The 13339-nt window shown below is 39.4% G+C and overlaps 1 protein-coding gene across 1 annotated transcript in view; it reads left to right on the top strand.

The window, feature by feature from the left end:
• Positions 1–13339, top strand: part of GABRR3 (gamma-aminobutyric acid type A receptor subunit rho3) — a 47230-nt gene that overhangs the window by 20471 nt on the left and 13420 nt on the right. The window contains exons 5-7 of the mRNA XM_025868469.1: positions 2873–2955; positions 4214–4354; positions 11424–11576. Coding sequence (XP_025724254.1) covers positions 2873–2955; positions 4214–4354; positions 11424–11576 — 377 coding nt within the window. The remainder of the gene's footprint in view (positions 1–2872; positions 2956–4213; positions 4355–11423; positions 11577–13339) is intronic.

Raw genomic sequence — 13339 nt, 5'->3', positions numbered from 1 at the left:
AAATAAGATTGGACAGAGTGGGCCAAAGTATGGAAATCCCCAAAAGTCTGGCCCACAATTTTATAGGTGCACAAAATTGCTTTTCTTCTTTACCAACTACATATTACCAAGCAGTCTTGGAATCTTGGATCAACTAAATAGTTTTCTTAATTATCTCCTTCATTTTTTACAAGAAGGTATAGTCATTGTTCAAATTACCACTGATTTGTTTTACTCCCTTTTCATTTTTTTAATTCAAAACATTTTTTCTGACACTATGCTATAATAGCCCTCCATCTTTAATTCACAATATGTTCTTTTAGCCTAATGAATCCTGTACTTACTGAATGGCTTATCATTGGTAATTCTAAAAATGCTTAGTAAATCCAAGTAATTCAATGTTTTTCATGTCTTAGAAATCCCAGAAAGACTCTGTCGTAAGACTCCAAAAAAAAAAAAAGGCTCCCCAAAGGATATACATGCCTTAGTCCTTGGAACCTGTGAAAGTTACTTTATTTGGCCAAAAAAAAAAAAGGAGGGGGGGATCTTAGCAGATGTAATTAACTTAAGGATCTTGAGGTAGGAAAATTATCCTGTTTCAGTTGGTTGGGACCCAAACGCAATCAGTCGTAAGTATCTTTGTTAGAGAAAGTCAATGTGACCATTAAGATGGAGATGGAGTGACACAGCCACTAGTGCAGGGGTGTCAGCTGCTGCCAGAAGCTGTAAGAGGCAAGGAACGAATTGCCCCCTAGAGCCTCTGGAGGGAACAGGGTCTTTCTGACACCTTAATTTTGGTGTAGTAATACTAATTTCAGACTTCTGTCCTCCAGAACTGTGAGAGAATAAATTTCTGTTGTTTTAAGCCACCAAGTTTGTGGTAATTTGTTACAGTGGTAATAGAAAATTAATACAGGTTCTTTTTGTTCACTAAAAACACCATGCTCGCTTTAGGACAAAGGTGCTGTTGCCATATTGCTCTCAATGTTTTTAAAAAGGCAATGAAAGGGAAGTAATACTTTCGGTAGAACTTTTAAGTCAGGAGGAACATGGGCCTCGGACACATACCCGAGTCAGGCCTCACTGGGAATCAGAAGCAGAATGGCAGCGTCTGGCCAAGGAATCAACTGTTTAAAACTTTCAACTTCTTAAAATTAATTATTTTGGTGAAAGAATTTCTCTCTTTGGCCAGACTCTGCTAGGCTCCTCTGAACTTTCTTCTCACCTAGTCCCTGACTTTTGAGATTCCGTGTTTGTCTCTGCTAAGTGCAGTCAGCCAGAATCCTCCATCTGCAATATCTGATCACCCTCCAAATCTGATCAGATTCCTCATCTTCTACCACCCCCAGGTGATATCTGATCACCCTGGCCTGCCTTCAGCAAGGATCCTGTTAGCTCATTTTAGCCAGAACCACCCTCCCACCCACCTCTTATGAGTGATGTTTCCTCTGAGTAATGTTTCCATCCACTGCCCCTAACCCTGCTCCTTGGCTATAAATTCCTACTTTTCCTTGTTGTATTTGGAGTTGAGCCCACTCCTCTCTCCCTTGTTAATAAACCAAATTATAGTAGTTCCCCTAAATAAATTCTTCCTTACCGTTCTTGAACAAGTGTCATGGATAGTTTTCTCATTACCACCACTTACTTGACCACTTTGGTTGTTAATTTATTCATGTCTACTATGAAGTAGACTCAAAAGACTTCAGAGGTCCCTTCTGCACACATCTACTTATATGTGGATTTTTTTTTTTGATAAATACAGTACAGTACTGTGAATGTATTTTCTCCTATGATTTTCTTAATAACATCTCTTCTTTTCAGTTTTACTATAGGAACACAGTATAAAATACATATAAAAATATGTGTTAATTGACTGTTTATGTTGTCAGTAAGGCTTCTGATCAACAGTAGGCTTTTAGTAGTTAAATTTTGGGGGAGTCAAAAAGTTATATATGATTTTCAACTGCACAGAGGTTGGCACCCCTAACCCCTGAATTGTTCAAAGGTCAACTGTAGCAGTAATATACCAAAATGAGTGTTTTGTGACACAAAGTCATCCAGATACTTCCCTGGGTTGGCATTTTGCTGCATGATTATTGACAGTAGAATTTAAGCCCATGGAGGATAAAATGGTTCTACTTCTCTGATTAACTTGGGGGCACCATGGGTAGGAGCAGCTGTTGCCTTTGTTTTGTGCAGACTTGCTTAGGGGCCTTTTATAAACCTCTGATCTGCTGTTGTGGATACCAGAGTTTGTACTTTGAGGCAGGATCATAGTATAGCAGCCTCTGCCTAAAGCCAGAAAAATCTAGGAGGATATAAAATTTGAAAAAACAATCCTCATCAGTATGCAAGACTTCATGGCACCTGAATTAGGCACTGATCACATAAATCTGTAACTGAAAATGCTCCAGGCTTTCTCCTCAGTCCTGGAAAGAGACTTTTCTCAGGTCAACTTCCTTTGTGAGAGAAACCTTTACCCATAGGTTTTTATTACCACCATCCCAGCCCTTTATGACTAGAAACCGAGTTTGGATCTTTAAAAAAGCAGAAAATATTTAAATCTATTTAAAAGTCATCTCCCTTTGAAGTATGTTTTTCTGAAGACATTGGAGCCAAAAAATACAGAGGACGCAGACTAGGGAACAGTGAGATCAGGAACAATCTTTAGGGCAGGAATTCCTGTGTTAATCCTGTGTTTTCAGCAAACTACACACCTTCCTGGGTTTGCGTCCTTAGACATTATTTGGATAGAGGATGGTAATGCCTGTTTTGCACTATTCTTTAAAGGCACACAAAGCAAGCGCCACAGTAAGGGAGTTTCAGTATTACAGGTTTATTTGGCCATATGGTGAAATGATCTGCAGTTTCTGTTTTCTCTCTCCTTTTATAGGATAACTGTTTCAGCCATGTGCTTTATGGATTTCAGCAGGTTTCCTCTTGACACTCAAAACTGTTCCCTTGAACTGGAAAGCTGTAAGTCTTACTTCCTGATGGAATGAGTACAGAGTTCAGAATGATCTGAACATACCATCACATACCTGTACACATATAAGCATGTTCTTAACAAGCATTTAAAAATCTTGATATAAGTTAAATATGTTGGTTCAAAATAATTACTTTTTTTTTTAAACCAAAGATGATGGCAGATTGTCTCTCAAAAGAGAACATGCAGGGAAAGGATGTTTTCATAGTACATATTCTGTAGTTTCCACCTGGTTATAAAGGAACAATTTCCCTAAAAGGGTATATTCTTGCTGATGTTATTAACATAGACTGACACACCTCCCAAATTTGGAAAGCTCTGGAATTCATGTTCCCATATAAGTCACAAACTTCCATTAAATGTACTTGGGTTCCCCAGAAAAAGGCAGCTCTAGACATAGACCCTGTAATCAAAGCCCTGTCAGAGGGCTCTGAGCCGGCTCCTTGTCAATCACTGTTGCTGACCCATCAGTTGGTTTTTTGTTTTGTTTTGTTTTTGTTTTTTTTAAAGTTTTTATTTATTTGATGGAGAGAAAGAGAGAGAGAGAGAGAGCACAAGCAGGCGGAGTGGCAGGCAGAGGGAGAGGGAGAAGCAGGCTCCCCGCTAAGCAGGGAGCCCGAAGTGGGGCTCCATCCCAGGACCCTGGGATCATGACCTGAGCTGAAGGCAAACGCTTAACCGACTGAGCCACCCAGGCACTCCCCCATCAGTTGTTTTTGATACAACATCTTAAAAGCTGACTGCAAGTTTTCATAATTGGCCAAAACGCTGGGAATCTCAGTGGATGCCCCTCCCCAAATCCATTAGAAGCTTTCTATAACGCTATTTGATTTCAGAAGAAAATTCTTTATGAGCTCAGCTGATTTTGGAATTTCATCCGAGAGAGCTACCAAAACTGAAGGGGCCTGCCGACCTAGGGTCAGGCCTCTGACTCGGAGCAGATGGTGTTTTGACAGGACTCTGCACACAGGGAGGGGAGCAGCTATTCAGAGAGTTTTAACTCAACATGTGGGCACAAGAAAGACCTCCACACTATGCCGGTGATTAGGGTCGAAGTTTTGGAGATTATTCTTTCTTTTGGTAGGTATGGGTATTATTAGTCTATTGGCAAATGTTTTTCAGGATCTGATATCTACATGTCACTGGACCAGGCACTGGGGATACAGAACTGTGTAAAACATGGCTATAGACTTCATGGAGTGCACAAGAACTGATTCTAGTAACAAGAATATTATTTTCTTGTTTTAGATGCCTACAATGAAGAGGATCTAATGTTGTACTGGAAACGGGGAAACAAGTCCCTAAATACTGATGAGCATATTTCCCTTTCTCAGTTCTTCATTGAGGAGTTCAGTGCATCCAGTGGATTCGCTTTCTACAGCAGCACAGGTGCATTATTTTATGTGGACAGTTTATTAGCACTTACTGAGCACCTACTGTTTGCAAAGTACCACAACATGTGAAGAGACCTGAATCCAAACAAGTGTCCCATTTAGCCAGTGCCCTCATTCCTTCTTTACAGGCAGCCTCCTCCACCTTTCTAGTACGTGACTTCTCCTCCTCATGCTGTCACCTCTAAATAAACACCTTGCTTCCATTCCTGGCCTCTGCAGTCTACTGTTCATACAGCCTACAGAGTGATCTTTGAAAACATAAAGACCACAATCCTTTCCTGCTAAAAACCCTCCAGTGTGTTTCCACCACACTTAAAACAAAACTCAACTTTCTCAAGTGGCCTACAAGGCCCACATGATCTACCTCTGACCTCACCCACTACACCCTCCCCCTCCACTCTCTCCACACTGGCCTTGCCTGTCCTCAAACACACCTGTCTCATTCTACCTACACAGCTGCTGTGGCCTTTTCTTCCCGCTGCCTGGAGTGATGTTCCCCCAGTTTTCTCATGACTGGCTCCCTCTTTCCATTCAGGGTGTTGTTCAAATACCATCTCAAAGAGTGCTTTCTTAACCATCATGTCTAAACTAGGCCTCCTTCCTCACCATTCCCTGTCTGTATTTGTCTTCACAGCACTTAACGCTCCCTGAAATACATCTCTAGTTGACTGCTTTCTTGTGTGAGGGCCTGACCAGAAAGAGTGCAAGAAATCTGTCTGCCTTGTTCACCATTTCTTCCCCAGCACCTGGAGTGGGCATGGCACATGATAGATACTCAATAAATACTGCTGTGCTTGCTTCAGTAGCACATATACTCAGTAAGTATGGCTGGGTGAATCAGGCAGTAAAACAAAGTCCATTCAATATCAGGCCTATATCGTATGCTCTTTACTATGACAGATATATTTTTCATTTGGCAACATGTATACACGGCACTTTTTAAATTATGCTTGATCCCAGTTGATTAAAGTTAGAAGTAGCTTTCTCTTCCCTGGTTATTAGCATTTTGGGTCATTTCAGGAAGAATCCGTATAAAATGCCGTGTTAGATTTTTGAAGCCATACCTAGGCTGGAAAATGTATGCTGGCCCCTGAGTTTCAGGGCCGCCCTGCCTGGACTTTCTAGAACCAACAGCTATTTAGCCATTTAGATCCAGAACAAATGCTCTATTTCACTTATTTTTTAACAATGCTTGGGATTCAGCTTGGGATAATGCTATTAACTAGAATAATGCTTATGGCCTTTTCTCTTTTCTGATTATATGAGTAACACACCTATTATTTGTTTTGATCATTGGTATACCCCTGGCACATACTAGATGCTCAATAGGTAATTGTTGCATGAATGGATGAATAAAAGGCAGATAATTTGAAAAAAATATCCAGAGAAGTTTAAAGAAAAAGCCTTTGTAATCCCACCTCCTAGAGATAAACCGTTATTATTTTTATATATGTTTCCTTTCCTCTCTTTCTCTATTGACGTAAATACAATGGACCCTTGAACGACATGAGTTTAAACTGCACGGCCCATTTACATGTGAATGCTTTCGATAAACACAGTATGGCACTGCACATGTATTTTCTCTCCCTTCTGGCTTTTTAACATTTTCTTTTCTCTAGCTTACTTTATTGTAAGAAAACAGTATATAAGACATATAACACACAAAATAAGTCTTAGTCAACTGTTACGTTTAGTGAGGCTTCCAGACAGCAGTAGGCTATTAGTAGTTAGGTTTGAGGGGACTAGAAAGTTCTATGCAGATTTTCAGCAACACCAGGGCCAGCATTCCTAACCCCTACGCAATTCAAGGGTCAACTGTATATGTTTTTCTCAGGATTTTTAATGCTCCGAGTCCTAAATTTAATTAATACTTAAACAAAGGAATGTGTGCGATGAACAATGATACATGTCAAAGTATAATTTATAGCTATTTTCATTTTGCCGTTGTTATGATGAAATAACTTTGACACATGATAGATTGTGACTGAGTCTTTGCAATGTTTGAAGCTATTACAATGTCATACATACCAAGCATAGAAATCCAAGAGTATCGTTTCCTGCACAGAATATATACTACATGTATATTAATGGCAATGACATCTCTTCAGATTTTTGAAACACAAGTATCCATTAATATATACCCATCCTCTTAAAAAGAAAAGGTTAAATTTCATTTCCAAATTCTTACTTCACCAGTATGCCATTCCATTGGCTTTGCTGTCTTTTTATTTGTCCTTGTCGGGTTTTTTAAGCCCTACCAGGCAGGTCCAACACTAGTTGATTTTTTTTACTTCTTCTGGTCATGTTTGAGAGTCTGCCTAAAGCCACGCAAAATACTTACACTGAAAAACTTCCTGCTCAGAAAGATGCTCTTAAGTGTTTTAAAATCCACTAAAAATTCTTAACATTCCAGTGTGGTTACAATTTTAAGGAAAAACATTTTGATTTCTAAGAAAAAGAAAAAAAGAAAAGAATTTAAACATACATGGTTTGTATAGCATGATAGAAAATTACCCAAGATAAATTAAAAAAATTTTAAATCATGTTATAGAAGAATATATATAATCCCATATTTGTTATTTTAAAAAAGACTTACTTATATAGGGGCACCTGCGTGGCTCAGTCAGTTAAACGTCTGCCTTCAGCTCAGGTCATGATCCCAGGGTCCTGGGATGGAGCCCTGTATCGGGCTCCCTGCTCAGTAGGGAGCCTGTTTCTCCCTCTCCCTCCCCATCTGCCGCTCCCCCTGCTTGTGCTCTCTCACTCTCTCTGTCAAAGAAATAAATAAAATCTTTTTTAAAAAAAAGATTTATATACATTTTTTTAATGTCCAAAAAGATTAACAATTGGTACTTCTGAGAGTTGAGTATAGATTGGGAATATTTTCAATTTTATTTCAACACTTCTGTATTTTTAAATTGTTACAATGTATACTTTTTAAATAAAAAGGTTAAAATGGGCTTTAAGACTATAAAAAATATAAGAGTAAAGCATTTTGGAAGTTGTAGTCAAATATCAAGTTTTTTAAAGATTTTATTTATTTGAGAGAGAGATTGAGAGTGGGGGTGGGAAGGGCAGAGGGAGAGGGAGAGAGTCTTAAGCAGACTCTGCACTGAGTGTGGAACCCCAGGCAGGGCTTGATCTCATGACCCTGAGATCATGACCTGAGCTGAAACCAAAAGTCGGACGCTTAACCTACTGCACCACCCAGGTGCCTCCAAATATCAAGTTATTAATCATATATGGGTTTATTCAATGATTCTTAGGTTTCAGAAATATCAGCATTTACAAATTTATTTTAGCTCACAAGTATATGATAGTTCTGCCTCACATTATCTATGAATTATTAAATATGGTCTCCTGAGACCTAAACCCAAGTGTTTTTCTCAGGTTAGTATCCTGCTTAAACATATTATGAATTATTAAATATGGTCTCCTGAGACCTAAACCCAAGTGTTTTTCTCAGGTTAGTATCCTGCTTAAACATATTAGCTTCATCAAAAATAATTTTTTTTATATTTTGTCTTCATTCCTATCATTATAACAACTACCATAACCTCTGTATAGCTAAACCAGCTCTACAGAAAAAAACTGTACTTCTGACTCAGAGCCAGAAGTTATAGTTATACAACTTTAGTTTCCATTTGATGGCTGAACCATCAGGTTCCCACTTTTTCCTGGCAATGTTAACAAGCAGGTGAGGGCTTCTGCCCTCTTGTGCCTTTCAATGTCCCTCACAATCATGCACTGTAAATTTACAAAGGAAAAGAAAATGACTCCTGCCCCTAAAGAATGCACTGATAATTATTCTTTACTGCAGCATAATGTAGTGGCTAAAAGTGCAAGTTTTGGAGACAGACTGCGTGAGTTCAAATCCTGGCCTTGCCACTTACTAGAAACGTTGGCAAGTTGGTTAGTCTCCCTAAGCCTCAATGTCTTCATCTTTAAGTTGTTTTTATAACACTCTCTCCCTCATAGGGTTGTGAGGATACATGATGTAATACATTTAAATAATTTAGAATGCCATCTTCCATATGGTAAGTGCTCAGGAAATATGAGCTAGTAACTATCATCCTCACTGTTTTCATCAGCAACATCATCTGGATCCTTTCAACAGAATGAGGCCTTTAATGTCACAGGCCATTGAAGGTGACAGTCTCCTGGTATAAAAACCTTCTTGAACCTTGTCTTGGGACTGACTCCTCAATCACTTCCCCTCTCTTGCATCTTCCTGGCTGCCAACTCTCCAGGCCTCTTCTCTCTTTCACAAACTCCCCTTCTTTCTACTGTGCAGCAACCTAATGGAGGCTGATGGGCCTTTCCACCCAGAATGTGGCTCAGATGTCAAAACTGATGATGCCACACACTTAGCAGAAGGGTAAAAAGAGATTTGTTACACACATAATGAGGTTTTCTAGAGGGATTACGTAGGCTCCCAAGTAGGTCTGAAAATGGCTTGAGAAAATGAGGAGGGGTGACTGGCTTGGGGTTTTATGGTGGTTAGAGGGTGGGGCTAGGGTGAGGCCTCCCTTGCATGCTTTGAACTTCCCATGGCTGTCAAAAGAGGGAGCACCCAGCTTTCTTATTGGTTTGCCCAGATGTGGGACAAAATGGGGAGGGAAAATAGGGCCTGGGAGATATGAGAAGTCAAATATCAAAAGTGGAGTCAGACTCTTTATCACACTATTCAAAATGAGGGTTCCACATCTTTTCAAGGCTGCACCACCTTTCCTGGTGGTGGAGAGAGCTCTTCCTGGCCTATAGTTTGAACCACAATATGATCCCTAGTCTCTCCTGCCCTGAAGAACCACACAACAGAGCAGCATTTCTCCTGCTCAGTTGCCAAAAACAAAGTTATTATTCAGAAAATTATGAATAAAGAAAGGACCCTGTTACCAAAATTTAGTTCATAGTTAAAACCATATATACTAACAGTGTCTTTATGAAATTCTTCCACATCTTTTCCTTATCTCCTTTAATCTCACAATGATTTTATGAAGATATAACATCGGAGAGGCTGTTATTCCAGTCTACAGCTATAATCAAAATTCTCAACAGCACAAAATAATGAAGTGGGTTTGTAACATGGGTGATACAAGACAATGAGTAGCTCAAAAAATAATGTATATTCTGACTTTACAATGCACTATGTAATGTGTCTTCTATTTCCCTTGGGAATGAAATTGTTTGATATTCCTGAAACATATATCAACTGATGATGAGAGAGAACCTTAGAACAGATAGGGACAAGAAGGGCATCAGCACAAAATTGCGAGTAGAATACTAAGAGGAGAGTCTGCCAATTCAGGGTGGGTTTGCTAGGTTTATGTTTTGGGACAAATGCCTAACTATTGACCTGATCCATCTAATAAGTGTGCCATCTTATTGAGTTTCCTAAGAAATTACTACTGAGACTAGTAGAAGTATTCTTTAAACCCTTTTACAATGCGTATGATTTTGTTTTATAAATTTTAGCCTATAGTCCCTTGTTTTTTTTGGCTTTAAACTTCCTTTCAACCAATGTGAAAAAGGAAACCTGAACAAAATTGTGCAGATGTGACTGCAATTGTTGCTTCTGATCAGCATGAATCAATCAATATTACCAACATGAGTTTATATAATTCCAACCAGAAGCAAAGAAAAATTATTTGATTACTTTTTTCAGGTTTATTATAGATAAATGAATTTATATATAAATAAATATAAACAGTTTATGGATATTCCTTTCACCCACTCCCTTTATGAATCCCTTGCTGTCTGGATTCCAACTTGGAATCCAGTGACTCAGGAGCTATTGAGAATCTTTTCCTTCAGATAAAATGTTCCCTTTCATTTGTTAAAGCTAATAAATGGTTTATTGGCTATTTCACTCAGTCGTTTGTCATGTATTGAAGACTTGCCCACTTGCAGAAACAATGCAAACACAATATATTTTTGAGAAAGGTCTTTAAAGGCCATTCCACAAAATATAATTACCAGTCATTCCTGAACAGCAGCTATGAAATTTAAGGGGAATCTTTTATTTTTAATTTCATTATATTATGTTATGTTAGTCATCATACATTACATCATTAGTTTTTGATGTAGTGTTCCACGATTCATTGTTTGCATATGACACCCAGTGCTCCATGCAATACGTGCCCTCCTTAACACCCATCACTGGGCTAACCAATCCCCCCACCCCTCTCCCCTCTAAAACCCTCAGTTTGTTTCTCAGAGTCCATAGTCTCTCATAGTTCATCTCCCCCTCCAATTTCCCCCCTTCATTTTTCCCTTTCTACTATCTTCTTTTTTTTTAAAACATATAATATATTATTTGTTTCAGTGGTACAGGTCTGTGATTCATCAGTCTTATACAATTCACAGAGCTCACCATAGCATATACCCTCCCCAATGTCCATCACCCAGCCACCCCATCCCTCCCACCCCCCACTCCAGCAAACCTCAGTTTGTTTCCTGAGATTAAGAGTCTCTTATGGTTTGTCTCCCTCTCTGGTTTCATCTTGTTTAATTTTTTCCTCCCTTCCCCTATGGTCCTCTGTCTTGTTTCTCAAATTCCTCATATCAGTGAGATCATATGATACTTGTCTTTCTCTGACTGACTTATTTCACTTAGCATAATACCCTCTAGTTCCATCCACATCATTGCAAATGGCAAGATTTCAGGTTTTTTGATGGCTGCATAATATTCCATCACACACACACACACACACACACACACACACACACACACACACACCACATCTTCTTTATCCATTCATCTGTTGACGGACATCTTGGATCTTTCCATAGTTTGGCTATTGTGGACATTGCTGCTATAAACATTGGGGTGCACGTACCTAAGGGGAATCTTTGAATCACATAACTAAACAGACTACAGGTCAGTTAGTTCAACAAATATTGATGGAGTGACAGGCCCAGGCCCTGTCCTCCTGCTGGGTAAACAAGGGTGAGTATGTTCAGTTCCACGTTCCCTTAGAGTTTAAAGAAGCAGGTGATTTCACTTAGTGTGATGCTTTCATGAGGAAGCCTGTTCTAAGGAAAGCTCTGGCTTTTTCTCATAGGTTGGTACAATAGGCTTTTCATCAACTTTGTGCTAAGGAGGCATATTCTCTTCTTTGTGCTACAAACGTATTTCCCAGCTATGCTGATGGTAATGCTCTCATGGGTTTCATTTTGGATTGACCAGAGAGCTGTTCCTGCGAGAGTTTCCCTGGGTACGTCTTTCTGTACCTTTGTGAAATGTTAATATCAGAGAAAGTTCAAGAAGGTAAATAAGCGGTGATAAGTGGAGAGGAAAAGAGTGCTGGTTTAGTAGGGGTACTTAGAGACATGCACTCAGGTTACAATATTTATCTTGACAGCCTCGGGGGCAAAATATGATTGGACTCTTTCTTTCCTGGGGAACTGAGGCATTAGGTATAAAGCCTGAACCAGATGACCAAAAGGGGAATAATAAGGAGAAATTATGAAATTATGGAGCATAAACAGCCTCACTTTGCAAACCTATCTCCTCACTTTCAGGGAAACCTCCCCATCTCTTGCCCCAACCCACTTCACTTTGCATGACAAACCTTTGCATCATAGAAAAAAGAACGTTCAAACTAATGCACACTGTACTACTGGTATCTTAATACATTACTTCTTGGGATAGGCTAATTAAAAATTGGGGCTTAGCCTAAACACCAAAATCAGAACAAACCACAGTGAAATTTGTTACTGTGGTTCCTTAGTTGGCAAGAGGTTCAAAGGGGGAGGCATTGCTGGCTTCATTAAGTCATCATACAGGTATGATTATCTACTCTGTTTAGCATGGCATGCCACATGCCACTGTCACACATACTGATTTATGGGAACGATGTCAGGCCCGCTTAGCAGTGACTGAGTTCTTACAAAGCGGAAGATGCCTGGCTAAGCACTTGGATAACCTGTTACTTAATGAGAACCCAAGAGTCAATCCCACTTGCCTCTTCTGCTCTTTCAGGGCAGAGCTCCCTCATTTCAGCCGATTTTGTTCTTTGACCTGTAATGCTCTACCTAGACAGAAGATTGTTATAAGTGCTTCACAATCATTGTAATTATCACACAATTCATTCCAGAAAGGGTGATTTCTAAGCTAATGTTCACAAATTATATGCATACTTCAAAAGATCATTTGAAAGACACACATTGTCATTAATATTAATAATTTGTTCACCTCTTTCCCCTATTAAAAGCTTTAATCTATAAGCATTTGAGGCTTGACTATCTTCATGGGAAAAAATACCATCTGAATGAGTAATTAAATTATTGCGGCTGTGACTTCACATCAGAGCAGTTGCACCCTGACCTCATACGGCAGTGGGGCAGGGTAGAGCTGAACAGGAGATGAGAGGCACATTTCCAGCCCTCAAGACAGAATGACAAAGACGTTCAGTCTCTAAAGGTTTGTGAACATGCTTTTCAATCAGATTCCTGAAGTCGAATGCTCAGCTCTTACACTTTTAAAATGACAAGTAATAGAAGCTGGTTCCAGGGCAGGCTGGGGAGAATGGAGAACACTGAAATGCCTTTAATTCACCCCTGAAATTCTATGCTTCTTGCATCTACATCTGATTCCCTAGGGGGTTGGGAAATTGCTACGCAGATTTATGTAAAGTAATTATAAATCAGAAGTGTCCCTCTCCCCTCTTATCTTACTGAAGGGAACTGTAGTATTCCTATACCACTGCTATCCTCTCAGACTTTTGCTTCTTAACACCCTCAAGGTTTTTCAAAGATATTTTGTGCTCTGGGGGCGCCTGCGTGGCTCAGTTGGTTAAGCATCCGATTCTTGATTTCAGCTCAGGTCATGCGATCAAGCCCTACATCAAGCTCTGTGCTGGGCCTGGAGCCTGCTTAAGATTTTCTCTCTCCCTTTCTCCTCCCCCCAGTGCTCTCTCTCTCTCTCTCTTAAATAAAATAAAATAAAATAAAATAAAATAAAATAAAATAAAATAAA

This window comes from Callorhinus ursinus, unplaced genomic scaffold (genome assembly GCF_003265705.2).
Source record: "Callorhinus ursinus isolate GAN/ISIS: 27379988/994484 unplaced genomic scaffold, GSC_fseal_2.0 scaffold1, whole genome shotgun sequence".
NCBI classification, from domain to species: domain Eukaryota; kingdom Metazoa; phylum Chordata; class Mammalia; order Carnivora; family Otariidae; genus Callorhinus; species Callorhinus ursinus.
This window is presented reverse-complemented; position numbering and strand designations above follow the sequence as displayed.